Here is a 25,757-nt window from a genome sequence, read left to right on the forward strand (position 1 = left end):
CTTTCCTGCTTCGGCTCTTCCTCCGACTTGAGGAATTCCGGCAGACGGCCTGCGAGCGCGTCGTTCGCGAGGGCGGTGAGGCTTGCCTCGGTGATTTCTCCTTCGAGCTTGTATTTCTTGGTGGCTTCCTGCGTGAAATCGGCGAAGAGAGCGGCGGGGAGGTGCTCCGATCTGATGCCGAAGTAGCTGAGAAGTTGGATGTCGGAAGAAGACGCGTAGACGACAAAGGCGCGGCCGGCGAAGGACTTTGCGACCTTTTCGAGCATCGGTTGCATGCTTTGAAGCTGCTCTTGGGAAGCGAAAATGATGAATTGGTGCTGAACGCCATGGTCGGCTGAGAAAAGGAGTCGCATGTAGGGCTGAGAAAAGGGAATCACCGGAGGAAGCTGGTTGAGCAAAATCCATTTCTTGAGATCTTTGGCTTCGCCGGTGAATGTGACAGTGTCGTGGAGCGATTTGTACAGCACGATGGAGGGAACGGAAACTTGCATGCTGTCGCTTATCTCACTGTTTGTGATGTAAATCGCAGAGATATTGTCAAGAGTAGCCATGAGCTTGTAGAAATTACTAAACTCGCTCGACTGTGTGTCCTCGAAGTAGCCTACAATCGCCACGTCAGAATTATCGATCGCTGTCTTGAGATCACCCACAGTATTGTAAGTGACACAAATAGGACCTGATTTCTTTTGTAAAAACGAGACAATGTCTTCCTTCGTACGACCACCTTCATATTCGGTTTCCTGACCTTCCCTGAAAAACAGAAGAGTTGGGAAGCCGCGAATATGATACTTTAGAGTCGATTCCCTGTTGGCCGTAGCGTCGAGCTTCGCAATGTAGATAGGAGGATTATGAGACATCATTTGCTTTGCAATACCAGGGAGCTCGGCATCGAGCTTTTTACAATACCCACACCACTACGCATTACACAGTTGCTCGAGTATTACAGGAGCGTAAAACATTACAAGCACCATTTTATGCTCAGTAAGTACTTGATCGAAGTTCTTGTCGTTCAAGATCAGAACACCGTCCTGGCTCTGTACACTGGAAAGAGCAACCACAAATAATAAAACAACAGTCAATAACTTCATCTAGGTATTCTTAAACAAAAGAAAGAATAGATCTTGTCAAAAGAATACTACACTTGATGAATAAGTGAATACAAATGAATAGTTGTCATTCGGGCTTGATAATCAAGGGGTCATTCCATAACGTTTTCAAATGCGAAACAAAACAAGAATCGTAGATATTGGAAAGCCATTCACTCTGTCATGTTAAGCTGATTATAGAAGGCAGAAATGGGTTGATAATGGATAATGTACTTGTCAAAATGAAGCAAAACATGCATTATTTGGTATTTGTGAACATACTTCAATAGCAATAAATCCAATAGATTATCTCCACAAGTCAAATTGCTCGATACACTCTTAAAATCACAAAATACAATATTCTGGATCCATGTGCTACACACTCCCATTTTCAGTTTTCCTTTGGAATGATTGTGTCAGAAGAACAAAATGCAGAATTGCGCAAGCGGTTAAAAGCGACTACCGTTCCAAACTGGAAAACTCTCCCCGGTCTCTCGAATCAAGAGATCGCCTTGAAGAGTATACTGTCGGATGCCTTCCTTCGGAAACGGAACGAGGCGTATTCGCTGAAGAGAATTATATTATTGTAGTGTACTTTTATTGGGTCCTGGCGGATGTTGTAAGCACTTGCTTATCGACTTTTGCATGCACTCCCTTTGTATGGAAAACCAACAATCCAATCCAAGTACTGCTTTATCATACAATTCTATGAAGATGTGTTTGCCCAAGGAGAATATATTCGAATCAATATTGATGGAGACTATATAGACAATGATGACGACGCATTCCGCATCATAGCAAAGCATCTTACGTCTCCTTTGATGCGTCGTAGTCTTTTCTGTTTTCTGTGAATCTAGACAAACGTTTCAAAAATGCACAATTCAAAAACATGGAGTTTCTAGAGATTGTATGAGCTGAAGTCCTCATTTCCTGTAGGTTCTTCAGGAGACGCAGATTTGCAACGTGCCTTTGCTCATTGTTCTGGACCATTTCTCCTCATTCTGCCACCAAACCAAGCAAACCCTCCTCTACACCTTGCTCGATTTGTGTGGAAGCAAAAACGTTCAGCTGTGCATCATCGGAATTGACTGCGATTGCACCATCACCGAACGGCTCGAAAAGCGAATCCAAAGCAGGTCTTTCTATGCTTCCGAATTCACTTCAGATTCTCGCAGCGGGAGATCGTAGTGAACTATCCAGCTCCTTCCGATGTGGCGCAATTCGCTGCCTCCACGCTCTTCCTCCCTGGTCGGCAGCGCGAAACGCTTCAGTGGAATTCCGCCGTGAAGAAAATCGTGCTGAACAAGGCGTTTTATGAGCTGGTCGAAGAGCAGTCCGCGATCTTCCCGCTCTCTTTCCATATCCTTTGTGGTTGTCCGCTTGGCGATTCTTGACGCGCAAGGGACATCAAACGTGTGTTGTTGTTTGTTATCGCAAACCTTCCCGACAATCTCCAAGATTTCACCATCGAGTTTTGGAAGAAAAGCTTCACATTCATCACACAACAGAATACCATCGCGAAGAACTGCTGTCTGCATTGTAGCGTAGAGGAGGGGAATAGATGGATAGATTTGGGGGTAAGCGATCTCGCACTTCTGATCGCTGCGAAGCATTTTGTCCAGCGAAAAATGGCTAATTACTGCTTTCTAGATTTGCTTGACGCCTATAACAAGTAGGAGGATGGGAGTCAATATAAGCATCAGATGGGTTGTTTCGTCGAATAACTTCCAGCTCTCAAAAATGACAGAATCGCGAGCGTGGCAGGTAGAAGCGATGCATCGTGTAGATCGTAGAGCTTCCAGCTACTTGTACAATACGGGTTGATTAAGTACGTATCGGCCAGCACAGCTTTGGTGGCTGCCGGAACGAGAAATGAGAATGCAAAGAGACAATCAGCAAATACGGTGATGCGTAGCGGAAATGAGAAGAACGCTCCGATTATCCTCCTGGTTCAGGTATTCCAAAGTGTGTGGATCACGATTGATTCGTAGCCAGAGGAGATTGACAGGATTATCAGGGAAGAAAAGCTGGCATGTCCTACGGTTCTTGAGAATTGGGCGCTGAAGTGGAGTGAATAGTTTTTTTTACAATTCTTTTCCTGTTTATTCGATATTCAATGCGAAAAATGACTCGAAAGGGGAGACGAGAATCGCGGTTATTCGGGAAACTGGAGGGGTTTGCCAGGGGAATTCAAATTGACACGAAAAAGAATCCATGGCAACAGCATTACCGGCTGAGATTTATAATCAATTACCAAAATACGATTCCGATCGCGGTTTGTGAAATATCATTGTATTGAGCAATAGCGCTGATAAAGACGTTTCTTGAGACGTTCGAAGCGAAAGAAAAGTCAAAGAGGAGTGCAGAGCGGAAATATATGAATATGATCAAAGAAGTCCGTCAGTTGAAGCGAAAAGTCATACCGGTGTCTCTTGAGGATTTGGAAAACTCTCAGCAGGGAATCTTGGCACAAAATGTCCGGAATAATACTGTTCGCTATGTCGAGCTGTTTGAAGACGTGGTAGATGACTTGCTCCTTACAATTCCATACACAGAAGAGCCCACAACTCCGACAGATATTTTAAACGTTGGATTTGCCCGCGTGTGCTGATGGGTAGAGACATCGAGAAGAGCGCGCCCAAGCGCAGGAAGGAGAAGTCTCTGATACGTACGAGTCGTACTACTTGAAGCGGCACATGGCTCGTCGCTATGACGTGCTCTTCACTCCCGATACAGAAAGTAAAAACGCAGTATACGCGATTCGCGATGTGGACTCCCAAAAAATCGGCCACTACGTCACAATCCGCGGAATCATCACCCGTGTCGGCGAAATGCTCCCCATGGTCCGCATTGCCGCCTACGAATGCCGCCAATGCCACCAAGAATGCTTCCAACGCGTCTCCCCGCGGTTTCCTCCTGACCCCTAGATCGTCCGCCGCTCCTTCACCCCGCTCAAAGTGTGTCCCAGCGAGGTGTGCAAGCGGAACCACTCCAACGGCGACCTGGTCATGAAGCTCTCCAACTTCAAATGGGCTCGCTACCAGGAGGTCATTCTCCAGGAGTGCAGCGACCAGATCCCCGCGGGACACATCCCTCGCGTGTTGACCGTGCAGCTGCGCGACTCCGTGACCCAGTCCTGCGTCCCTGGAGACATCGTCAGTCTGAGCGGTACCTCTCCTTCTGTCATATCACGCAGGTTGCTTCCTCCCCACGCCGTACACCGGGCTGAAGGCGCTGCGCGCGGGGCTCATCACGGACACCTACTTCTTCGTGCACCACGTGCACCACCACAACTCCGCCGAGGACACCGCGCTGCCGCCCCAGCGCGTCGCGCGGGAGCTGAAGAAGCTCGCGCGGCGCGACGACGTGTACGAGCACCTCGCGCAGTCCCTCGCGCCCGAGATCTTCGGTCATCTCGACGTGAAGAAGGCGCTGCTGCTGCAGATGGTCGGTACGAACCGCGGGAGAGGCTCATTCAAGGCGGAGTCACGCGCGTGACCGACGATGGGATGAAGATCCGCGGGGATATCAATGTGCTGCTGATGGGCGATCCCGGCGTGGCCAAGTCGCAGCTTTTGAAGTACATCGCGACGGCGGCGCCGCGCGGCGTGTACACGACGGTTAGAATCGCGGGGGAGAGCGAGTTGTAGGGCAAGGGGTCCTCCAGTGTGGGATTAACCGCGGGAGTGATGCGGGATCCCGACACGGACGAGCTGAAAGTGGAGGGCGGCGCGCTGATTCTGGCGGACACAGGGATCTGCTGCATCGATGAGTTCGACAAGATGAGCGAGGGCGATCGCACGTCCATCCACGAGGTCGAGTTTGTGGGATCCCTCCAGCGTAGGTGATGGAGCAGCAGACGGTCTCGCTGAGCAAGGCCGGCATCCAGACCACGCTGAACGCGCGCGTGTCGCTGCTGTGCGCGGCCAATCCGCTGTTCGGCCGGTACAACCCCAAGAAGACGCCCGGGGAGAACATCAACCTCCCCACCGCGCTGTTCTCGCGCTTCGACCTGCTCTTCCTCATCCTGGTCGCTCTGCGCTGGCGGGCTGACGCGTAGGACAAGCCGAACCGCGAGCTGGACCGCGAGCTGGCCGAGCACATCGCGTACGTGCACAAGAACGGCGAGAGCGAGGAGCAGGCGGCCGCCGTGCCGCTGGAGATTCTCCGCGCGTACATCGCCGAGGTAGGCGTGAGAGCGCGCTGTGAGGAGCAGGCGAAGCGGCACGAGCCGTTCGTTCCCGCGGAACTGATCCCGTATATCGCGGATACGTACGTGAACAACCGGCAGATCGACGCGCGGACCGCGGAGAAGAACGGCGAGCTCACGTCGATGACGGCGCGGCAGCTGCTGGCGACGCTGCGGCTGGCGCAGGCGCACGCGAAGGTGCACTGGCGCGACGAGGTGACGGCGGGGGACGTGGACGAGGCGCTGCGGCTGGTGTATATGAGCAAGGCGTCGGTGCTGGAGTCGGAAGAACCGTCGAACCGGAGGGAGGATGTGCTGTCGGTGGTGTATGCGGTGGTGAGGGAGCTGTTCGTGGGGAAGGGAGTGGACGTGATGGACGTGGGGGAGGTGGAGAGGTTTGTGATGCGGAAGGGATTCTCACAGATCCAGCTGGAGGTGAGAGAAGGGGGGGAGATGCATTGTAGGAGTGTATTCAGCATTACTCGGATATTAATGTGTGGATGCTCACGGATGATAATTCGAGACTGGCGTTTGTTTGGAATGTTTGTTGGAATCAGTTTTTTGTAATTGTGGGCAGTAGTGCGAAGATGTCAGTGGATATCAACGTTGAAGCGCTCTCGGACGAGTTGAAGCTGGAGGGAAACAAGTTATTTGCCGGTTTGAACAGATGAGGCTCCATGTTGTTTAGAGAATCGATTTAGCGAAGCTTGTGAGAAGTACACCGAGGCAATCAATATCTGCCCTACCGCGATTCTCTATGGTTCCGTCCTTGTGAAGTTTCTGATCCCTAGCAAACCGCTCCTTTTGCTACCTGAAAATGGAGTATGCGGGTGAGGCCATGCGTGATGCATCCACGGCGATTGAGTTAGACCCGACTTATTCGAAGGGGCAAGTGACATTGTTCTCTTTCTTAGTGGATAGATACTACCGCCTTGCGAGCGCTCACTACTACACGGGCGATTTTGAAGCCGCTCTTAAAGACTTCAAGAAATGCTTACAACTGAACCCCTCTAGCAAGTTGATTTGGCGTAGCGTCTTCATTCTAGGGGAATTCGCAGAAAAGTGGAAGAGGTTACGAAGCTGGTAAAGAAGCAGCGATTTGATGCGGCTATTCATGTCGAAGTGAGATCCTACGCCGAGCAGGTGGACTTCAAGGATCTGCGTAGCGATTTTACGTGCATTGAACCGAAGGTTTTTCCACACCGATCGAAGGACCGACGATTGACTACAAGAACGATGGTAGCAGTATTGACGATTACACGATAACGGATCGTTTCATACTGGATATGCTGCAGTGGCACAAGGAAGGAAAGAATCTGCACATCAAGTTCGTGTACGTGATCTTAATGAAAACCATCCAATACCTCAAAACGCTTCCGAATGTCATCGAGGTCAAAATGCCGAAAGGCAAAGACGAGACATTCCGTGTGTGCGGAGATGTCCATGGGCAGGTGAGTTTGCTTCGCTGTTTTCATTTTTAGTATTACGACTTTATCAACATCTTCAACAAATTCGGATATCCCTCCGATTCCGCTCCCTATCTCTTTAACGGTAATTCCAGAAATCGGGACTAATTTGAAGGTGACTTTACAGATCGCGGAAATTTCTCCGTCGAGGTCGCTCTGACCATTTTCTGCTACAAACTGGTGCGACCCGACACGTTTTTCGTTCTGCGAGGAAATCATGAATCCCCTGTAAGAACGAGAATATGGGTTGCTGAATCGTAGATTAACCGGATGTTCGGATTCGATGGAGAAGTCCGACACAAGTACAGCGGGGAGATCATGCAGTTGTTCTCGGAGTGCTTCCGTGCGCTCCCATTGGCTGCGATTCTCGAGAAGAAGGTCATTATTCTGCACGGAGGCCTGTTCCGACAGGACGGTGTGACGATCCAGGATTTGCAAAGAATTGACCGATTTACGGACAGTATGTCGGGTCTATTAGAGGACATATTGTGGTCTGACCCAATGGATAGTATGGGTCGGATGCCATCTCGAAGAGAGGCCGGAACGATGTTCGGGCCGGATATTACGAAGGCGTTTTTGGAGAAAAATCATCTGGAGCTGCTGGTGAGATCGCACGAGGTGAAGATGGACGGATATGAGGTCCAGCATGACATATCCTGAATTGAAAGCTGAGTGGGACTTAACAGTACGGAAAGTGCATCACCGTGTTCTCTGCGGCGAATTACTGCGATACGACCCAGAACTTGGGAGCCATCATCAAGTTCGACCACGAGTTGAAGCCACACTTCGAAACGGTTTGGCTTGCAGAATATGTGTTATGTAGTTTGAAGCTGTTCCCCACCCGGGTCCTCCCTCGATGTACTTTGCGCCCAAGATGTTTTAGTTAGTGCAGAGAAATGGATTGTTTGTTGGGATAATTATTCGGGGTTTGGTAGTGATGGTGGAACAAAAAAAGTATGGCTGGATGGTCGTTTTATATAGGAAAAGAAGGAAAACGAAAGTAGCTAGAGTGCCCGAGTTGGTCCAAGGGGGTGGACTTAAGATCCTCTGTGTTCAGTCACTCGTGGGTTCGAACCCCACCTCTAGCATTTTTACTTTTTAAAAATAAGCAAATGGGGAATGGAGGGCGCATGTGTGGAAATATAGGTGTAGAATAATAGTAATAATAATAATAATGTTGAAACATGTGGTGTGAAGGAAAGGAATGAAGCACATAGTGGATTCTTGGTGTTGTTAGAAGAGGTAAATGTGTATTGTTTTGAAAATGAGAAATAATTCTAATTACTATTTTTTACACATGGCGCAAGAGAGGTTGATATTTTGAACAATAATTCCTGTTATTTGAGATACCCAGGATTGGAGTCTATATGTTATTTGCTGTTATGATGGTTTTGTAGATAATTTGTCTATTTCTTAGTATTATTGAGGCTGTATGAATCCTTGCCATAAGAGAATGTACTAGATTATAGATGTAGCCATTCACGTAATATCAGGAGGATTTAATTTGGCAGCCATCCATATTATTGTTATTGGAAAACTCTTATGTTAAGTTTATTGATAAGCAGACAAAGAGAAATTGGTACAGTTATTCTCAACATGGTAATCATTAAGGAAAGAATAGATACATTTCTTGTGAACGTATATAATCTCGAGGATATTAGAATTTGTTTGTTTGAGTAAAGGCTGACCATCAGCTTCATGATATCGAGGAGCGATACTACGGTATAATAATTGTTTATTCTAATATCACGGAGGCAGGTTATTTATGTATTTTTTCAAAAACCACATTACTCATAAAATGAGCTTGAGACACGGATTTTTAAATAGATTTTCAACAATTTCAGCCATAGCTCACAACATTTTTGTTTGTATCTTATTTCGCGTTACATAGAAAAAAACAAATCTCTGTTTAAAAATAACACAATATGAAACGGATTTCATCGTGGATATTATAAATAGTTTTCTGTTTGTATTTTTTAATATGAGTGGAGAACGTATTGTCTTTATACTATACTTATTGTTAGCTACTCTGTCTGAGATTCAAGGAGAGGAGTATCTGCTTGGTGGATATGCAACGCTCGGTCAGCCTGAAACCATAATGAAGGATGGAATCAAATACACTTTGCAGAAATTCCAGGGCACGCACAAGAACGAATTTGTATTGCAATCAGAATTTGGTGAGGTATTTTTGTATGAAAGTAATGTTCTGAAACAGTTTTGGCTAGAAAATGAGAAGGGGAAGAAATCGGAGGAGTTTATTCGATACAAGAATGGTCGAGCCGATTTTATTCAGCGATTCGAGTATATTTTGCAGCAAACGAATAGAAAGCAATTTGTAAACCACAAGAAAGGAGTTCGAATGGAAATCTGGTCTGCACAAACAGGCCATTTGCTGTATCACGGAGGGTACAACGAAAGACGAATGAAAGAAGGCTGGGGCATCGAATACGATGAAGAAAGCGGAAATGTGGCTGTGGAAGGGATGTGGAGCAAAGGAGTATTGACAGAAGTGATTCGATGTTTCAATGGAGATACGATGACCGAATTGAAGCGAAACGGAGCAGATAGTTTGGATCCAACGAAACGAATTCCGATCTATGTGGGTGGATTTCGCTATGATGAAGACAATGAAACGTTTGTTCGTGAAGGGAAAGGATGTCTGATTGATGGAAAGACTGGAATCGCAACTCGAGAATGTGAATGGAAAGATGGAAAGGAAGTGAGTGGAGTGGATCTGAATGATGGATGGTATACTATATTTAAAGATAAAGAAACTATCAACAAAGAGGAAGAACTGGATTGGTTGGGACTAATGAAGACAGATTTAGTGATTTCAGATAATAGTTGTAACGATGTATATCAATTGAATTTGAGCAAATACAAGTGGATTCAATCAATCGAAATTGGTAATAAATGTTTTAGATCAGTGCAGATATTCCAAGCGGATGGATTGAGTCGACTGAAAAGACTAAATATAGGGAACTATTCCTTCACTCCAGCGATAAATGATGATGATGATTATGATTACTATGAAAGAAATGATATGTCAATATCAAATTGCGACCATCTTGAGACTATTAATATAGGTAATCGCTGTTTTGGTATTTATAAATCATTAATAATTTATGGACTGAGTCGATTGAATAGTCTGAATATTGGAAATGGCTCTTTCTCTCCAGCTGACATATACTTTTATGATGAATATTATTATCATGAATGGGGTGAATTCGAAATTTATAATTGCGATTCACTTGAATCAATTACAGTTGGTAATCGATGCTTTGGATATGCCATATCACTGCAAATTGATGGATTAAGTAGTTTGAAAAGTGTGAAAATCGGACGTGGATCATTCAGTGCAGAAATAGATCATAATTATGAACGTAATTATAATTACAGAAATGATGTGCCTCGTGTATTTCAAATAGTAAACTGTGACTCACTGGAATCAATCGAAATCGGAAATGATTGTTTTAATTTAGTCCAAAAACTCCAAATTAATAGATTAAAGCGATTGAAAACTTTGAAGATCGGCAACTCTTCATTTAACAGAGTTGGAGCTCATTATTCTATAAATGACAGTCAAGTAAAGGATAATGATTTGCAAATAACGAATTGCGAATCATTGGAATTGATCGAAATTGGCAGTCATTGTTTTGCGGATTATTCTGAAGACTTTGAATTAAAGAATCTACCGCAATTGCAGTGTATTCACATTGGTAATGAATCGTTCCATCGTAGTTCATTTGTGATTCGAGGTATTGAACTGATATCAATTGTTTGAATGCCTAGATCTTCCAAATCTTCATACCATTACATTAGGTGATTTTGCATTCGCTTATTCCTTATCAACAATAATTGAAAGTATAGAATAAATTCGAATGAAATGATTGATGTAGATCTTCCATCATTACAATCCATTCAACTCGGTTATGAAGCACTTGAAGGAAGATGGGATGATTCAAGTTCATTGACACTTCGAAGTAATAATGAATTGATTGGTTATGATATGCTTTGTAGATCTTCCAAATCTAACATCAATAACTTCTGTAGGATATAGTTTCTATAATCTTCGTGTAGTGACATTGGAAAGTATTTCTGAATATTGAATATTGATAGTATTTAGATATTCCAAATCTTCGAAATGTCAAGCTACCTTATTCATTCAGGTGTGTTCAATCGAAATCAATTTCGAGTATAGTTTGATTGATTTGATTTGATTCATAGATGTTTCTACCAGTCTCGCTAATCTTGTCGACTAAATCAATCAGTATTTCCAGTATTGGATCTACACACCTCACCTCTTTCCATTTCATGATAATTGAATCTTCAATGCATACTTTGTTTGTCACAAACATTTCCATCATTCTTTGGTCATTGATTTAGAATACAGTCATCGATTGACTCTTTTCCATCATCACAACCCAGAGTGTTTTGACTAGCATATTCCAATCCTTCGTGTAATCGATGTAAACAAAAAAATAGCAGGTACTAAGATTTCAAAGTACTAAACTGAAACAATCATGCTCATTCTTGTGTCAACACAAAATTGTTAAATACCAAACACATTACTAAATCTCAAACACCTAAATTGATCCATCAAGTGTCTAAACAATTATGCTCTAAGTTGTTTTATATATCATTATGTTGAAAAGAAGATAATAAATGATTATTACGTCAATAGAGCGTGTTGTTTTGATACGACTTGTGTGTATTGAATGAAAGAATACAAATATGAATGGTATTTGTATTGCAAACAATGGAACTCATTAATAGATATGATTTGAAGTGAATAGATCAGTGTTTCCAGTTTTAATATTCAAAATCCATTAGATAAGTTATATGAAAACGAAAGAATGAGATTATGTAAGGGCTGTACTATTCAATAGAAGATAAAGTGTACGATTGATCGATTGTTTTAAATGTGTTAGTTAGAAATAAACATATTCCTTTACCCAACCTCTCTTTCCTTCCTCCATGATAACAATAATAATAATAATAATAATCACTATTACTATGATTATGATTCACAACAAACAAGGCTGAACTGATACTCTAAAAAGCTACACTTAATCGGTGCGAGGTCCATAAGGCGAATAGTCGGGCAGTCCGGGCACCTGGAACTGCTTGAAGTGCTCGACGAACTTTCCAGCGAGCTTCTTGGCGACACGGTCGTACTCCTCCTTGTCAGCCCAGGTGTTGCGAGGCCAGAGCAGATGATCGTCGACTCCCTCGACATGGGTGGGCACCTCCAGATTGAAGCGGTCGTTGTGGCGGAGCTCGGCCTTCTCGATGGATCCGCTGAGGATTCCGTCGATGCAGGCGCGGGTGACGGGGATGTCCATGCGCTTGCCCACTCCGTAGCCGCCTCCAGTCCATCCGGTGTTGAGCAGATAGACCTTGGTGCCATGGCGGTTCAGCTTCTCACCGAGCAGCTTCGCGTACACGATGGGGTTCATCGGCATGAACGCTCCGCCGAAGCAGGGCGAGAAGTTGGGCACGGGCTCCTTGATGCCGCGCTCCGTTCCGGCCACCTTCGCGGTGTAGCCGCACAGGAAGTGGTACATGGCCTGCTCCGTGGTCAGCTTGCTGATCGGAGGCAGCACGCCGTAGGCATCGCAGGTCAGGAAGATGATCGCCTTGGGATGGCCCGCCATGCTGTCCGGCTTGTAGTTCTTGATGTGGTAGATCGGGTACGCCACGCGGCCGTTCTGCGTCTTGCTCACATCGTTGTAGTCCAGCGAGCCGTCGGGACGCACCATCACGTTCTCCAGCAGAGCGTCGCGCTTGATCGCGTTCCAAATATCCGGCTCCTTCTCCTTCGACAGATTGATCGTCTTCGCGTAGCAGCCGCCCTCGAAGTTGAAGATACCGTCGTCGTCCCAGCCGTGCTCATCGTCTCCGATCAGGAATCGCTTCGGGTCCGCCGACAGCGTCGTCTTGCCCGTGCCCGACAGACCGAAGAACAGCGCCGAGTCGCCGTCCTTGCCCACGTTCGCCGAGCAGTGCATCGGCAGAATGCCCTGCAGAGGCAGGCAGTAGTTCATCACGCCGAAGATACCCTTCTTCATCTCGCCTCCGTACTTCGCGCCCACCACGATCGCAAGGTTGTTCTCCATATCGAAGCCCACGAACGCCTCCGAGTTCAGGCCCTGGCGCTTCCAGTTCTTGTTCACCAGACCCTTGCACGTGTTGATCACAGTGAACTCCGGCTTGAAGTTCTTCAGCTCCTCCACAGACTTGGGGCGAACGAACATGTTCGTCACGAAGTGGTGCTGCCAAGCGTACTCCGTCACAAAACGCACGCACTTGCGCGACTTCGGGTTCGCTCCGCAGTAGCCATCGAACACGTACACCTCCTTGCCGTTCATGTACTGCTTCACATCGTCGTACACCTCGTTGAACACCTTCTCAGACACAGGCTTGTTGGGGGGGATCGGGCTCCACCAGATGTTGCTCTTGCTGGGCTCTCTCTCCACAAAGTATTTATCCTGAGGAGATCTTCCGGTGTAGATTCCAGTGTCTACTTCGAAAGCTCCGGTGTTCGTGAACACTCCTTCGTTGTTCTTCTTCTCGTGCTCAGCAATCTCATCTACCTATCAAACACCGCACACATCACGCACCATAAGTCAAGTTACGGTGAACCTTGCCGACGTTAATGCCCAGCTTATCGAGACCCAGGGCAGCTCCAGTGGTCTCAATATGGCGAGCTACACAACCCATCAAAGCCTGGCTCCTATTCCTCAGATACATTGTCAGCAAGTTACTTCAACACAGGGACAACGGATTTTACAAAACGAGCAGAAAGCATCTTTCCTTGTGTAAAAATATGGTATGAATGGTGGATGAAACCGCCCCTATGAAACTCCCTTGCAACTGAAAACAAACAAGTGGATGATACAAAAAAGCAAATACACAAAAAAGCAAATGAAGAATAAACTATACCATTTTGGCTTTTACCCACTACCTTTGACACGATCATCAAACCCTACTGAAACCAGGTAGCACAACCCCATCGCCTCGCCCAGCTTTAACTTGCACTCATCGATTCCAGACATATCGAACAGTTTCAGATAGCTGATGTTGCTCAATGCCCCATCCTACACAATGAGCGCCTCCCAGCAGCCCTACATCTATCAGCATGTCTGCTCGTGCGTCCGAGAACATCAGAGACAGCACCGGCTTGCTGCTGCTACTTCCCTTCAAGTCCTTAAACTCGGGCAGCGCGTCGATCTCGCTTTTCTTCTCTTCGATCAAAGCGTCGCGCGCCTGAATCACGCGCTGCATCTCCTCCTCGCTCAGACCCATTTTCTCGCGATAGTCCTCCGAGATGCCCATCAGGCTCCACATGCTGTCGAATCCCAGCTCTGCGAGCTCCTTGTAATGCCCCAGCAACTGCACGCCGCTCAGGAACTTGTACAGCTCGTCCGTGTTGATCATGATCTCGATGAGCTTCTTCCGATGTCCGAACTTCAGTCCGAGCGTCTTCAAGTCCTCCTCGGACAGCTGGAACATGTCTGCCACGGTCTCCACGCCGTGGCTGGTCAGCACATCCAGGTACTCGGCCATTCCCAGCGCGCTGAGGAATTCGCTCACGCTCTGATAGCTTCGCAACGACACCGGATGTCCCGCGCGCTCCGCCGCCTCCGCGCGCGCTCCGGCCTCTCCCGGCTCCGGTTTGCCGTCGCCTAGCGGGCTTTTTGCGTCGTCTGCGGGCTGAGAAACGACGGGCCGCGAGTAGGACGAAGAAGAGGAGGACAAAGGCTGCAACGGCGAGGGCTGGAAGGCGAGAGGGAGCGGAGAGGAGGGCCGCGCGGGCTTGCCGGGGCGCGGAGAGGTCTGCGCGCTGCTGCTGGAGGGCGTGGCGGGAGAAATGTCGGCGGGGAGGACGGGGATGGGGGAGAGAACGTACTCCTTGGGGGAGGAGAGGATGGAGGTGCGGGAGAGCGGGGAATAGAGATCGTCGGAGGGGGCGGAGAGGTCCAAATGGCTGGACGACGCGTTGGGGATCATCGAGATTTCCGACTCGGTCATCTCGGGAAGGAGACCCAAATGCTCCTTGATGCGGTCGTTCGCCGACGCGCCCAGACTGCGAGGCGTCACGCCGTTGTTGTCGGGAATGTCCGGGTCGAACCCGCGGTCCAGCAGCTCCTTCACGAGATCTAGCGGTCAGTCAGTCGCTCGAAGGACGCGTACCGCTTCGCCCTGCCTTCACCGCGATGTGGAGAGCCGAACAGCCCTGGTCGTTTCGCAGAAGCGTCGCTTCTTTGTTCGAAACGTATTTGAAAAAGGCTCGCAAACTCTCGCGGTCGTACCGCTGAACGGCGTCGAAAAAGGCCTCAGGGTAGCGATTCACGATCTCGGGGTTGTTGATGTACATCATCAGCGGAAAGCACAAGTGCACGGGCGTTTTCTGCGTCAGCGTGCGAATGCTCAGGCTCGCGCCGTGATCGACCAGATACTCCACCGTTCGGCTGTTCTCGCTTAGGCAGGCCCAGTGAAGCGGCGTGCGACCAAAGAAATCCTGGTCGTTCACATCAAAACCAGCCTCCACCAATCGCTCGATGATATCTGCAGATTACGCGCAGATTGCATTGCTACCAGTTGCATTGCACTGACACGCGATGTGAAGACCCGTCATCCCATGCAAATTACGAAAGTACTTCGCATGGGGGTCCATGAGGCAATTCTTCAATTTATTCTTGTCGCCATTCGAAATGGCGTTAAAAAAATCCTTCGGGTCATAGTTGACAAGAAAACACACAATCACCTCACTCGCAGTAAACTGAATCCACTCTGCAGTACCCTTCTTCTCATAGTCAACCGCCACATCATAAGCACTTCTCTCATCCTTCAGGTGAAATCGATTTGCGAGGGATACAAGTGTTTGAAGAGTGATATCAGCTCCACAACGAACGAGGACCTCGATACACTCGGTAAAACCGTAACACGCTGCCCAGTGAATAAACGCGAAGCCCCGCGTGTCAAATGCATTAAGATTACACTTAGTCGAACGGAGCGCTTCTTCCAATTTCTTTGCGTCTCCTTGCGACTCAATCATGCTCTCTACAATTTTCTGCTGAACTGAAGACTAGTCATCAGTCTACACTCCCAACAGTAATACGTTCACCCAAGCAGGCATTCTCGATTATTTTGGCAGGAATGATCTGAAACCAGATTGTTCCCTCCTCCTTGATTATCATGAAACCACTGCACGCATAGATGCCTAAAATCGAAACGTTTTCATTTGTTATCAACTTTTGCTTACCCGCTTTCTTGCCCCTTTGCCGTAAAATAGAGACATTCTCGTTACTATTTGATGCACTCTGACTCTATCACCGGATTCCAACAAACAAAATAAACCAAACTAGAAAACGAAAGCACCATTCGTAGCCATTACTTTGGCTTGGAACCAGCTTGCTTTAATAGTTCGTTCACAAACTCGTTAGAAAATCCTTTTGCATCCTGCGCCATTTTACCTGCCATGTTTCCTGCCTACAAATGACCAAATGATCTCTTGCCTACAGCCTTCGCGCCCTGCTTTATCGATTTCACGCCCTTAACGGCGGCTCCAGCAGCTTGGCGCATTGTCTGCGATTGAGCCATTTTCTGAGTAACAAAAGTATTGAGGAACTGAGAGAAAGCTCTTCCAATAAAGGACATGTAACTACAGACGAGTGGAAAAGAATTTATAAATGCAAAATCGACCCAGTGTGGAAAACAAACAGTACAATTTATATAGCTTTACTTTAAACAACAGACTCGGGTCTCGGGATAGCTGTGGGGCACTTTGGCATCACTTCTCCTATTTCCACCAAACGTTTCATCTATCCATAATCCAGGAAAATTAACAGCATACGCAGTTCTCCACTTCCTTATCGGTCATATCTTCCAGATCAAGCTCGCGCATATTGTTGTAGTCTAGGGATCACTGAATCTGTTTTGACCACTACCGTATCTAGCAAGCACCTTTGCCCGAGTTCCGTCGCATTCTCGCACGATGATGGGGAGAATTGGGTTCATGGCCTTCAAGCTGTAGTATTGTTTCTCAATAAAATCACTATAACAAATTACACAATCGGAGAGAGATAGATACCGGACACCCTTGCTGCCTGCCGAGCTCTCGCAATAAAGGAAACGGACCTCCTGAAGACACTTTCCAAGCTTATAACGCCACGCCATTGTAATACACTCTATATACGATCCTTAGAGAAGACGATTTAGCTGTTCAGAAAATAGCATGTCGTCCCACGCCAATCGGATAAAAAAACAAGCGACATACAATCTTGGATTTTCGCTTTGGGATCGAATTAAAATTTCAATCTAGAGCAGACTGATAGAATTTTCAATGTTAAACAGGTTCCAAACATAAGAACACAACCCATGGAAAACGGAGTACAACCAGGAACGACTTGCGCTTAGAACAAACAAGGAAACAACATGCAATTCGGCCCCATTTACTCCGCTTTCCCAAGAATCTCCTTCTCGTGGTAGATTATTTCCGCTACACGTCACACCAATCCGTTCCAATCAAACCATTATTAAAGATGCGATCGATAAGAGAAATGACTGTCACCACTCCCGCAATAATGGCAAAGAGGGACGTGATGAAGTGATAGAACGGCTTCTCCACATCCGAAATCACAATCGTCAACGGATTGAACTCAAAGCTAAACGTGGCCTCCGGGAAATCCTCATCGCTGATTCCCATCCCGCTATCACTCGTATATTGATACAGATCGACCGTCTGCTCCTTGTGATTAATCTGCGTGGGGAACACCTTCAGAATATGCTCATAGGAGGTGTTCGTGGTGTACACTGGGAATGACTTCCCCTTCAAAACGTTCATTCCCTTCCGAATCTGCCCAGACACCGCCTCCAACTCATACGGCCGCAGCTCGTCGCCGAACGTCAGCGAGTTCACCTACTTCCCACGCCCCCGCTCCCTCTACGATGTGCGAAACGTCGATCTCCGCGGGCAGAACCGACCGCTGCGACCCGTGGCACGAAATGTGGAAATTCCCGGACATCCGCGGGACCGTCAGCGAGCCCTGCAGCCGACAGCCCTCCTGCCCCGCGGTGAGGTTCAAAAGCGGGAGGTTGGCGGTCACGACGTCGCCCGCCTGCTTCAGCAATCCCTCCAAGAAGGCGAGGATGCTGTCCACGCTGCGCTGGCCGTGGTAGTGCGTGTATTTGTAGGGGCTGGTGGGAGTGAACGCGATCAGAGTCGGCAGCGCCTGGATTCGGTTCATGTGGCAGACATCGCGATTGCCACGGTCGGTGCAGTCGACCTTGGCGACGATGACGTTGGCGGAGAGCGAGCCTTGGACTACGCGCTGCGCGACGCCTTCGTAGATGGGAGCGAGCGCTTGGCACCAATGACACCATGGAGCGAAGAAGTTCACGAGGACCACCGGCTTGGAGGAGGTGATGCGCTGGAAAGCCTGGGTGCCTTTGATCAACGTGCTGACCGTTTCGGTCTTCATGACATCTTGATCGCTGAGGTCGAGATTCAGCTCCACTAGGAGTGAGAAGGGAGTGAGAAGATAGAGGAGTACTGGGAGATACCTCGCGAGAAACACCGTTTTCAAAAACTTGCCAGCGCCGAATGTTTTGAGTGACATTGATCTACAGATTGGATCAAACGATAAGAGGAAAGTACACGGTGCGTACCCATCTGATTTACAATGTCCAGAGAAGCAAGATCACACGACAAGCTTTTCATCGTAATATCAAAATTGATTTGGATATACTCATCGTCGTGCTGTTCAATGATATAATCAGTTCGAGCTAACAGTCAGTGAAACAAAAAATCCTCACTATCAATTGTAAAATAGTTATTAAATTCAAGGGCTACCAGAGCAGCCACCAAGATGTAGCAAACAATTGTGAGAATTGTACCACAGATGGAACCTTCAGTAAGGTCGACTGGCACCTTTCTAGATCGATTGAAGGAGGCTCGAGCAACTACCTAAACATATCAAGTTTCCGAACGGTTGATCTCCACCCCATGTTGAAAAAACTATAAACTCATCGTCGATTGTGTGTCCTTTCATCCATATTCCCTCCCTTTTAAAGCGTGCTTTTCCTTGGTTGATTCTCAAAAGTGGAATTCCAAAATTAGGGGAATTGTCGAATAAGCATGTCAGTATTCCATTCGTTTACCTGTTCCCCTACTAATGTTCCGATCAGCAGTCGGTAAAGTAATTCGTCTCGGAGCTCAGTCCTCCAAAAGAATGAGTTCTACTCTAACTCTTGCTTCTCCTTCCCGCTCCAATGTCGGGTATGCGCTTGCTCTTGGAGCCTTCGGAGCAGCCTCAATCTTCATGATTAGAAAGCATTTGAATGCGCAGGAAAAAGAAGGTGGTTATTTGTACACTTGGTATACGTTTCGTGCAGTTTGGTGATGGGCTAGGGGAAGTGGGCAATTTGGACAACTCGGAATTGGTACGCAGAACGATGAGTCGCTTCCTCAGATTGCCAAGGAAATCGACAACGAAATCTGCACTTTCACTGCTGCCGGAGCGAACAGTAGGCGTGTTTCCCTCACTCCCTCCAACTCTAGCTACCGCTGCCATTACGCAGGGAGGCGTGTTGTGGACCTTCGGTCAGGGCGACAGCAACCAGCTCGGCCACGGCGACACGGGCGATTGCTCCAACCAGGTCCTTCCGCGCGAAGTGGAAGATGCCTTCGATGGCCTCTCCGTCGTGAACTGCTCCATCTGCGACGGCCACATGGCCGCCGTTACCGAGGACGGCTCCGTCTGGACCTGGGGTCGCGGCACCTTCGGCCGTCTGGGTCATGAGTTCCCCATCGCATGATGCCTCAGCTCGTAGAGTCCACGAGACCGGAATTCCCGAAAAAGTCCCCGGATTGGACGGCATGCGCTTCGTGAAGGTCGCCTGCGGCCACGTGCACACCCTCGCCCTGACCGATGATGGCCGCGTCTTCGCGTGGGGCAACAACAAAACCGGCTGCGTGGGCGTTTCGGACCGCGGCACGTGCGCCCCGCAGGAAATCGAGTCTCTGCGCGGAAAGAAGATCATCGACATTTCCGCGGGAATGGAGTCGTCTGCGGCGCTGTCGGCGGAGCACGAGGTGTACACGTGGGGCGCGGACAACTACGGGCAGCTGGGTCTGGGCCAGGGAGCGCGGTACATCAGCCAACCGACGCGCATCCGGACTCTGCGCAATGTGCCGATCGTGCAGATCGCGTGCGGGCAGTACCACATGCTGGCGCTGTCGGCGGCCGGAGAGGTGTACGCGTGGGGCCAGGGCCTGCAGGGCCAGACGGCGAACGAGAAGAAGGTGGACACGAACATCCCGCACGTGATCGACGCGCTGAAGGAGAGCCGTGTGAAGATGATCGCGGCGGGAGGGTCGCATAGCGCGGTGGTGGACGATAAAGGACGGCTGTTCACGGTAGGAGAGGAGGAGGACTGGGAGGTAGTTCGGGTGCGGACGGAACGGACAGCTGGGGAGAGGCGATAAAGTGGAGAGCATCGCGGCGTATCGCGTGGTGCCTACGCTCGTCGAGTATCTGCAGGGAGTCAAGGTGATGCAGGTGGTCTGCGGAGGCGATCACACCGCGGTTATTGTGGATCGGAAGGTTTGAGAGGGGAAGGAGGAAGGAGAGTGCGGGCCTGGAAGTGCGGAATGAGGCTTTTTTGGGGTGGTGGTGTTTGTTGAATAACCGCGGAAGCGCAGATTTGTTTTGGTTGGGAGGATTGCGTGCAGTATGGAGGACGAAGAGTATCAATTTGAGTCCAATCTGGAGGAGGAAGAGGATTATGGATTTGGGGAGAGTAGTGATGAATCGACCGAGGAAATTGTCGATTATGAGGGAATGAAAAATGCGCTGGAGCTGTTTCAACAGGTTTGTAGTGGATTTGGGAGTGGCTGTGGCTCATTTGTGTGTAGTCCGATATCGCGAAGGAAGCACTGGAAAACGGAGTGGATCTAGTCGAGTACGAGCAGAAAATCGTGAGCGACCTCACTGCTGCTTCTCAGGCGTCGGTTGCGGATTATATTGCTGAGAGTGTGCACTTTGCAAAGCTTCATAAGTGGATTTTGCTATGGATTCTGAGGGGTAGAGAGATTAACGATTGTGACGCGCTTCTCGAACAAATTCAGTCACTTTTGCACACTTATCAGAGTAGTCTCACAGGAGTCGCAAACGAAATCCGAAATCTACAAGTGCTCTCCAAGAATTGGATTCATCGCTAGAACGACAGCGTAGCCATTTCGCAAAAGCTCGAAAATCGCCGAACAATGGATAGCATGATACGCGGCTTCATCAACCAGGTGGCCATCAATCCGAACATGGTGAAAGTGCTCGTCGAAGTACACCCATTGTTTTTTCTCTTTTTAACCTTACCAGGGCGAAATAAACGATGAATACATAGCGACGCTTCACAAATTCGACGCCCAGCTGGACTTCGTGTCCCAAGACGTTGAAAACGTGGGTATTTTTGCCATTCGATCGAATTCCAGGAGGAACTCCACGTAACCACCTCCGAAGTCAAGGCGGTCAAAGAGGTGCGGAGCGACCTGAACATCCTGAAATCGCAATGCGGCGCGCGTGTCCGCGATTATCTGCTCGGAATCGTCCACAAAATCACGGCAGAATCCAACCTGGAGGAGCTCCAGAACTCCGAACTCCTCGGAACCGCGGAAATCATGCTCTTCCTGAAGAAGCACATCCCCAAGACCTTCGAGGAAGTGGGGAAACGGGGAAACTGGGACGTAGATCAAGCGGCAGTACGTCGGATTGGTCAAGGAAATCATGATGAACCGCGTCAAATCCTACCGCGAACTGTACCAGAACCGCGGGAATTCCTCACCTATAGCCTGCAGCCGCACGAAACCACCGTCGGGAACCCCGAAGATCCGCTCGTGGTTTCCCCTTTTCCCCTTTTTGTGAGTCGTAGCACACGCAGAGCGTCGTTCGCTCGTTCCTCAAAAAGAAGGTTTTTTTGGGGTTCCACGTTTCCACGATAGGCGCAGAAGACCCTCAAGGAATACGGTGTGGAGGGATTCGGCCTCGAGAACCGCGGGGACGTCCTCAATCACCTGGAAGACCCTCCGATTTTGGTGGAACCGCTGCAGGAAGGCGACGATCCGGACCTCGATTTCCCCGTTTGCTACCGCAGTTTGATCGTATCCCGCGGGGAAGACGGCTGAGTCGCAGAAGGTGATGACGGACTCGGCGTTGGCGGAGTTTTCGTTCGTGAAGGCCTTCTTCCACGCCGAGGATTCCGCGGTTTTCAACGAGATTTTCCGGGATGTCTGCAAATACGTATCTCCGTTTCCACGTTTCCACGTAGCTGCAAACGCAGACGCTGGAGTGGTGCGCGAATTCGGTGGACTTCGTGGGCGTTTTGCTGGTGGCGATGCTCATCCAATCAATTGTGACGGTTTCGTTCGATCGAATTCGATGAAGTGCAGCGCCTCCAATCGCGGGAATTCCCCGTTCTCATCGACTTCTGGCTGCCGCTCCGCGACAAGGTCCTGGCGCGATTTGCCGCGATTCTGGAGAAGCACGCGGGCGTAACTCCCCATCTGATTGGCTGATTGAATTAGGCGGCAAAAACCGCGCAGACGCAGGTGAAGTCGATGAACATCACCGAGCAGCTGCACTACGCGATGAAGCGCTACGCCTGCATGGCGGGAGCGATTTTAGTGGGGATTTTTGGAGTGTTTGAAGTAGGCGCTGGGCGAAAAATACCCCGAATTTTTGCCAGATCGGAGCAAGTGGGAGCAGCCGCTCGATGGATTAACCGCGGAAGTGATGACGCTGATGCAGAAGATGAGCGAGTGCGTGGTGGAAGACGTGGAAACGTGGAAACGGAGTGAGGGATAGAGGCAGATGGAATACTGTTTCAACACGCTGTGTTACATTCTGCAACAGTGGAAGGATTTGGGCGTTACGGTGACGGTAGAAACGTAGAAACGTGGTAACGTGTAGAAAGGGGAAGTGTACGAGTTGTTCGAGAAATACGTGGTGGAATTCTTGGATTCGGTGATGGCGGAGCACATGAGTAGGGTCGAAAAGGGGAAATGAGGGAAAGGCTTCTTGTATGAGTTCGTGAAGAAGAACGAGAATAAAAAGGGATCGCATTTGAAGCTGTCGAGCAATGAAATGAAGGGATTGAAGCGATATAAGGAAGGATTCAAGGACGACATCAAGGAAATGAACGATGCGATCCACGCGAAGGTGGAGAATTACGCGTTGGAGGTCTACAAAGCGGTGCGATGGGAGGAAAGAGGATTGATGGGTAGTTTGTGAAGCAGGTCAGCGATTATCACACGAAGTACATTCAGATTCTCGGAGGAACGTCCTTCGTGAAGGAGCTGGTGCCGGTGAAGCATGTGGTGAACGAGGCCATGCAGTACAGTGCGCAGTATGAATGAGAATGAGAAGAGAAACGTTTGGTGTTTTGTTTGTTGTGAAAGAAAGATAGATAGATAGTGATGAATGAATGAATGAATGAATGAAACAAACACACAAACAAGTAAGCATGTACACTAAAACTATTCTATTTTGATTCGTTTTTCCACAAACGGATCTGTGTCGTTCGCGCCTTCCTGCATCGCTCCTCCCTTCTCCTCCCCACTCGGCTGTAGACTGCTCTCCAGATTGGTCTGCACGCTGCTCTGCACGCTCTGCGCCTCGTCCTGATTGGCCGGAACCGCATCCGGATCCACATACCCCGGATTCAATTGTCCGCCTCGCGCGATCACTTCCTCCTCCGTCAGAATCGTCATTTTATTCATCGTGTCGCCCACGCAGCAATTCGGACAGTAGAACTGCGCGGCCTCGTCGTTCACATCCACAAACCGGCCCCCATACATCGTTAAAAACCCGAGATACTTGCACTCCGCGTACCCCAAACAGTCCGAGTGGAACCACATCCCGCACCCATCGCACTGCACGAGAAACTCCGTGTTCTCCCACTCCAACGTGCGACACACGCAGTACACCTTCTCCGGACTTTCCTTCGTGATTCGGAACCGATCCGGGTCCAGCAGTTGGCTCGTCAGATCGGTCAGTTCCAGCGCGTCCTTCATCACCAGCTTCGCGATGGCCTGCTTCTCCGCGTCCACGCTCGGATAGCAGTAGCTCAGCAGCGACAAATAGATCTCTCGGATGTTGAAGAGCAGCTGCTGCGGCTGGTAGTAGCTCCGGCGACGGTAGTGTCGGAAGAACGCCTGGATCGTCCCGTTCGCCACCGAGTAGCCCTTCCAGTTCCCGTAGATCGGCAGCTTCTTCTCGTCGATCAGCGCCTGGATCTTCAGCAGCACGTTCTCGTCGTTCTCCAGCAGCAGTCGCCCGCAGTGGCTGTCCTTCAGCCACAGCAGAATCGCTTGCTGGAACCGGTCGGACTGCGATCGCGGCTTCCGCGTGATGGTGAACTCCGTCGTGCTGTTCGGCTTGCGCCGCAGGCTGCTCAGCTTCTGCTTCGCGCGCTGCTTTCTCCGCTCTCGACGCTTCCGCATCCGCTCCAGCCCCTGGTTCTTCGCGTCCTCGTTGGATTCCGCCGTGCGACGCGGTCGCCCGCGCTTTCGAACGGGCTGCGGCGGGTCTTCGTAGTCGTCGTTCACTTTCTTTCGGGGCAGCTCGTCGCCGCCGATGGGCGAGACCCAATCCTCGCAGTGCTTTCGAGGCAGACTGCGGCCTTGGAAGCCTCCGGAGTGCTGCCAGCAGTGCATAAAGAAGTCTTTGTCGACGAGAACGTCCTCGACGGGCACCGCGTTGCGTCCGATTTTGTTGTTCCAGAACATTTCGAGCTGGTATTCGATGGCGCACATCGCGTGGACGCCGCGCGTGCAGCCGGCGCAGCAGCAGGGAATCACGCCGCCGCGGTGGCGGCAGAGCTGGCAGGCGAGGGCGCGGCGTTGTGAGCCGAGGCGCGAAGTGTCGATGAGATAGCGACGGCGATCTGGATCGGAACGGAGCGAAGTGTAGGGACTGATGTAGACGGAAGGGGAAGAAGATGGGATCGGGGGAGGCTGCGGAGTAGGCTGCGGTTCAGTGGGCTGCGGTTCAGTGGATTGGAGCTGAGATGACGGATCAATCGATTTCTGCTCACTAGATTGTTCATTGGATTGTTCATTGGATGGCTGCTCGATGGGTTTTGCTTCATTTGCGGTCGGTGCTGCACTACTCGCAGGATTGAATTCCGTTCCCATTTCCACTTCTGCTTCCATTCCAATACACGCACACTTCGGATGCGTGTTGGTTACGCTGCAATAGGGATGCCACAACGCACACGCCACATGCGCGTACTCCCCTTCGTTCAGCGTCGGCATCATCGCTCCCTTGCTGAATCCACAAATGCAGCAATGCACCTTCGCTCGCAACTCGTGCAGTCTATCCAACACCGTGTACATCGACGAGTCCTCCTCCACCGCCTCGCTCGCCTCCGTGTTCTTTGGAGTCACGTGCAGAACGTCCCTTACGCCCATCTGCTTCACCAAGATGTCCTCACACACATTGCAGAACCAATCGCCCTGCGGAAGCCGCGTGAGATCGTAGCAGCACTGATGCACAGTCGCGTTGCATCCATCGCAGAATAGAATCATATTCCCATAATCCGAATCGCCATCGCCACACACTTCGCAGATCGCATCGTCGTCTTCTTCCTCCGTCTTTACGAGATCGGGATGCTTCTCGCGCGTGTATTTCATCACTTCGTCGTGGAGCTTCTCGCAGCGCTCCTTCAGAGTTAGCGATTCCTCGCTCGACTGCTCGCTTTGCGCCAGCGACAGGGTCAGTTTTCCCAACAAAGCCTCGTTTTCTTTCATCACATGAAACAGTTCTTCTTGGCAATGCTCGAGCTCGCGCTCCAATTCGTTTCCGTCGGAAATCACAACGTTCTCCCCTTCCGATTTCACGAACATGGCGTGGCGGATCGATAATGGAGAGGACGAAGAGGTCTCTGCGACTGTCGATGGCTCCACGAAATGCGGAACCTCGTTATGAATATATAACGAGATCGAATCTGGAGTGGTCG

At 49.3% G+C, this 25,757-nt stretch overlaps 14 protein-coding genes; 6 read left to right on the top strand and 8 right to left on the bottom strand.

The window, feature by feature from the left end:
• The window catches only part of GSBLH_T00002808001 (uncharacterized protein), a gene marked incomplete at both ends in the record, with an annotated part of 1,443 nt that extends 355 nt beyond the window's left edge, over window positions 1-1,088 (bottom strand). Inside the window, 2 exons of the mRNA XM_013041321.1 lie at window positions 1-914; window positions 945-1,088. The exon at window positions 1-914 is cut by the window's left edge and continues 355 nt beyond it. Coding sequence (XP_012896775.1) covers window positions 1-914; window positions 945-1,088 — 1,058 coding nt within the window. The remainder of the gene's footprint in view (window positions 915-944) is intronic.
• Window positions 1,089-1,819: 731 nt separating this feature from the next.
• On the top strand, window positions 1,820-2,273 carry GSBLH_T00002809001 (uncharacterized protein; the record flags this gene model as incomplete). XM_013041322.1 has 3 exons in its annotated part: window positions 1,820-1,913; window positions 1,943-1,992; window positions 2,022-2,273. Exons 1-3 carry the CDS (start codon window positions 1,907-1,909, stop codon window positions 2,271-2,273), a joined length of 309 nt encoding a protein of 102 aa, XP_012896776.1. The 5' UTR covers window positions 1,820-1,906.
• A 1,189-nt stretch (window positions 2,274-3,462) lies between these two features.
• Window positions 3,463-6,108, top strand: GSBLH_T00002810001 (uncharacterized protein; the record flags this gene model as incomplete). The annotated part of the gene is given in 11 exon segments (XM_013041323.1): window positions 3,463-3,687; window positions 3,704-3,982; window positions 4,013-4,253; window positions 4,282-4,536; window positions 4,566-4,705; window positions 4,736-4,900; window positions 4,930-5,115; window positions 5,146-5,271; window positions 5,302-5,709; window positions 5,739-5,931; window positions 5,963-6,108. 11 exon segments carry the CDS (start codon window positions 3,463-3,465, stop codon window positions 6,106-6,108), a joined length of 2,364 nt encoding a protein of 787 aa, XP_012896777.1.
• Window positions 6,109-6,112: 4 nt separating this feature from the next.
• On the top strand, window positions 6,113-7,638 carry GSBLH_T00002811001 (uncharacterized protein; the record flags this gene model as incomplete). XM_013041324.1 has 7 exons in its annotated part: window positions 6,113-6,291; window positions 6,321-6,436; window positions 6,466-6,725; window positions 6,756-6,825; window positions 6,856-6,968; window positions 7,002-7,534; window positions 7,564-7,638. The coding sequence occupies 6 exons, from the start codon at window positions 6,113-6,115 to the stop codon at window positions 7,398-7,400; spliced, it is 1,137 nt and encodes a 378-aa protein (XP_012896778.1). The 3' UTR covers window positions 7,401-7,534; window positions 7,564-7,638.
• A 4,145-nt stretch (window positions 7,639-11,783) lies between these two features.
• GSBLH_T00002812001 (uncharacterized protein) lies at window positions 11,784-13,558 on the bottom strand. XM_013041325.1 has 2 exons: window positions 13,364-13,558; window positions 11,784-13,332 (listed from the first exon to the last, which is right to left on the bottom strand). The coding sequence occupies exons 1-2, from the start codon at window positions 13,491-13,493 to the stop codon at window positions 11,810-11,812; spliced, it is 1,653 nt and encodes a 550-aa protein (XP_012896779.1). The 5' UTR covers window positions 13,494-13,558; the 3' UTR covers window positions 11,784-11,809.
• Window positions 13,559-13,633: 75 nt separating this feature from the next.
• GSBLH_T00002813001 (uncharacterized protein) lies at window positions 13,634-14,309 on the bottom strand (the record flags this gene model as incomplete). XM_013041326.1 has 3 exons in its annotated part: window positions 13,634-13,703; window positions 13,733-13,840; window positions 13,872-14,309. The coding sequence occupies 3 exons, from the start codon at window positions 14,307-14,309 to the stop codon at window positions 13,680-13,682; spliced, it is 570 nt and encodes a 189-aa protein (XP_012896780.1). The 3' UTR covers window positions 13,634-13,679.
• Window positions 14,310-14,913: 604 nt separating this feature from the next.
• On the bottom strand, window positions 14,914-15,943 carry GSBLH_T00006501001 (uncharacterized protein; the record flags this gene model as incomplete). The annotated part of the gene is made up of 3 exons (XM_013041327.1): window positions 14,914-15,311; window positions 15,342-15,806; window positions 15,865-15,943. 3 exons carry the CDS (start codon window positions 15,941-15,943, stop codon window positions 14,914-14,916), a joined length of 942 nt encoding a protein of 313 aa, XP_012896781.1.
• A 155-nt stretch (window positions 15,944-16,098) lies between these two features.
• Window positions 16,099-16,418, bottom strand: GSBLH_T00002814001 (uncharacterized protein). XM_013041328.1 has 2 exons: window positions 16,266-16,418; window positions 16,099-16,235 (listed from the first exon to the last, which is right to left on the bottom strand). The coding sequence occupies exons 1-2, from the start codon at window positions 16,326-16,328 to the stop codon at window positions 16,137-16,139; spliced, it is 162 nt and encodes a 53-aa protein (XP_012896782.1). The 5' UTR covers window positions 16,329-16,418; the 3' UTR covers window positions 16,099-16,136.
• Window positions 16,419-16,471: 53 nt separating this feature from the next.
• Window positions 16,472-16,942, bottom strand: GSBLH_T00002815001 (subunit NDUFA2). XM_013041329.1 has 4 exons: window positions 16,837-16,942; window positions 16,694-16,800; window positions 16,600-16,661; window positions 16,472-16,567 (listed from the first exon to the last, which is right to left on the bottom strand). Exons 1-4 carry the CDS (start codon window positions 16,920-16,922, stop codon window positions 16,490-16,492), a joined length of 333 nt encoding a protein of 110 aa, XP_012896783.1. The 5' UTR covers window positions 16,923-16,942; the 3' UTR covers window positions 16,472-16,489.
• A 681-nt stretch (window positions 16,943-17,623) lies between these two features.
• Window positions 17,624-18,752, bottom strand: GSBLH_T00002816001 (uncharacterized protein; the record flags this gene model as incomplete). Its single annotated transcript, XM_013041330.1, has 5 exons — window positions 17,624-18,261; window positions 18,299-18,368; window positions 18,403-18,530; window positions 18,561-18,679; window positions 18,712-18,752. The coding sequence occupies 5 exons, from the start codon at window positions 18,750-18,752 to the stop codon at window positions 17,624-17,626; spliced, it is 996 nt and encodes a 331-aa protein (XP_012896784.1).
• A 154-nt stretch (window positions 18,753-18,906) lies between these two features.
• GSBLH_T00002817001 (uncharacterized protein) lies at window positions 18,907-20,232 on the top strand (the record flags this gene model as incomplete). XM_013041331.1 has 4 exons in its annotated part: window positions 18,907-19,122; window positions 19,156-19,271; window positions 19,306-19,546; window positions 19,578-20,232. Exons 1-4 carry the CDS (start codon window positions 19,067-19,069, stop codon window positions 20,230-20,232), a joined length of 1,068 nt encoding a protein of 355 aa, XP_012896785.1. The 5' UTR covers window positions 18,907-19,066.
• Window positions 20,233-20,479: 247 nt separating this feature from the next.
• Window positions 20,480-20,843, top strand: GSBLH_T00007084001 (uncharacterized protein; the record flags this gene model as incomplete). The annotated part of the gene is made up of 3 exons (XM_013041332.1): window positions 20,480-20,617; window positions 20,662-20,781; window positions 20,835-20,843. The coding sequence occupies 3 exons, from the start codon at window positions 20,480-20,482 to the stop codon at window positions 20,841-20,843; spliced, it is 267 nt and encodes an 88-aa protein (XP_012896786.1).
• A 115-nt stretch (window positions 20,844-20,958) lies between these two features.
• Window positions 20,959-23,154, top strand: GSBLH_T00002818001 (uncharacterized protein; the record flags this gene model as incomplete). XM_013041333.1 has 15 exons in its annotated part: window positions 20,959-21,084; window positions 21,122-21,202; window positions 21,235-21,462; window positions 21,491-21,639; window positions 21,683-21,728; window positions 21,760-21,900; window positions 21,932-22,039; window positions 22,068-22,157; window positions 22,189-22,290; window positions 22,324-22,422; window positions 22,451-22,573; window positions 22,604-22,678; window positions 22,709-22,781; window positions 22,812-22,990; window positions 23,023-23,154. Exons 1-15 carry the CDS (start codon window positions 21,022-21,024, stop codon window positions 23,152-23,154), a joined length of 1,689 nt encoding a protein of 562 aa, XP_012896787.1. The 5' UTR covers window positions 20,959-21,021.
• Window positions 23,155-23,274: 120 nt separating this feature from the next.
• Window positions 23,275-24,525, bottom strand: GSBLH_T00006502001 (uncharacterized protein; the record flags this gene model as incomplete). Its single annotated transcript, XM_013041334.1, has 1 exon — window positions 23,275-24,525. One exon carries the CDS (start codon window positions 24,523-24,525, stop codon window positions 23,275-23,277), a length of 1,251 nt encoding a protein of 416 aa, XP_012896788.1.
• Between the last annotated feature and the right edge of the window lie 1,232 nt (window positions 24,526-25,757).

Source organism: Blastocystis hominis (assembly GCF_000151665.1).
Source record: "Blastocystis hominis, Singapore isolate B (sub-type 7) whole genome shotgun sequence assembly, scaffold_2".
Taxonomy (NCBI): domain Eukaryota; class Bigyra; order Opalinata; family Blastocystidae; genus Blastocystis; species Blastocystis hominis.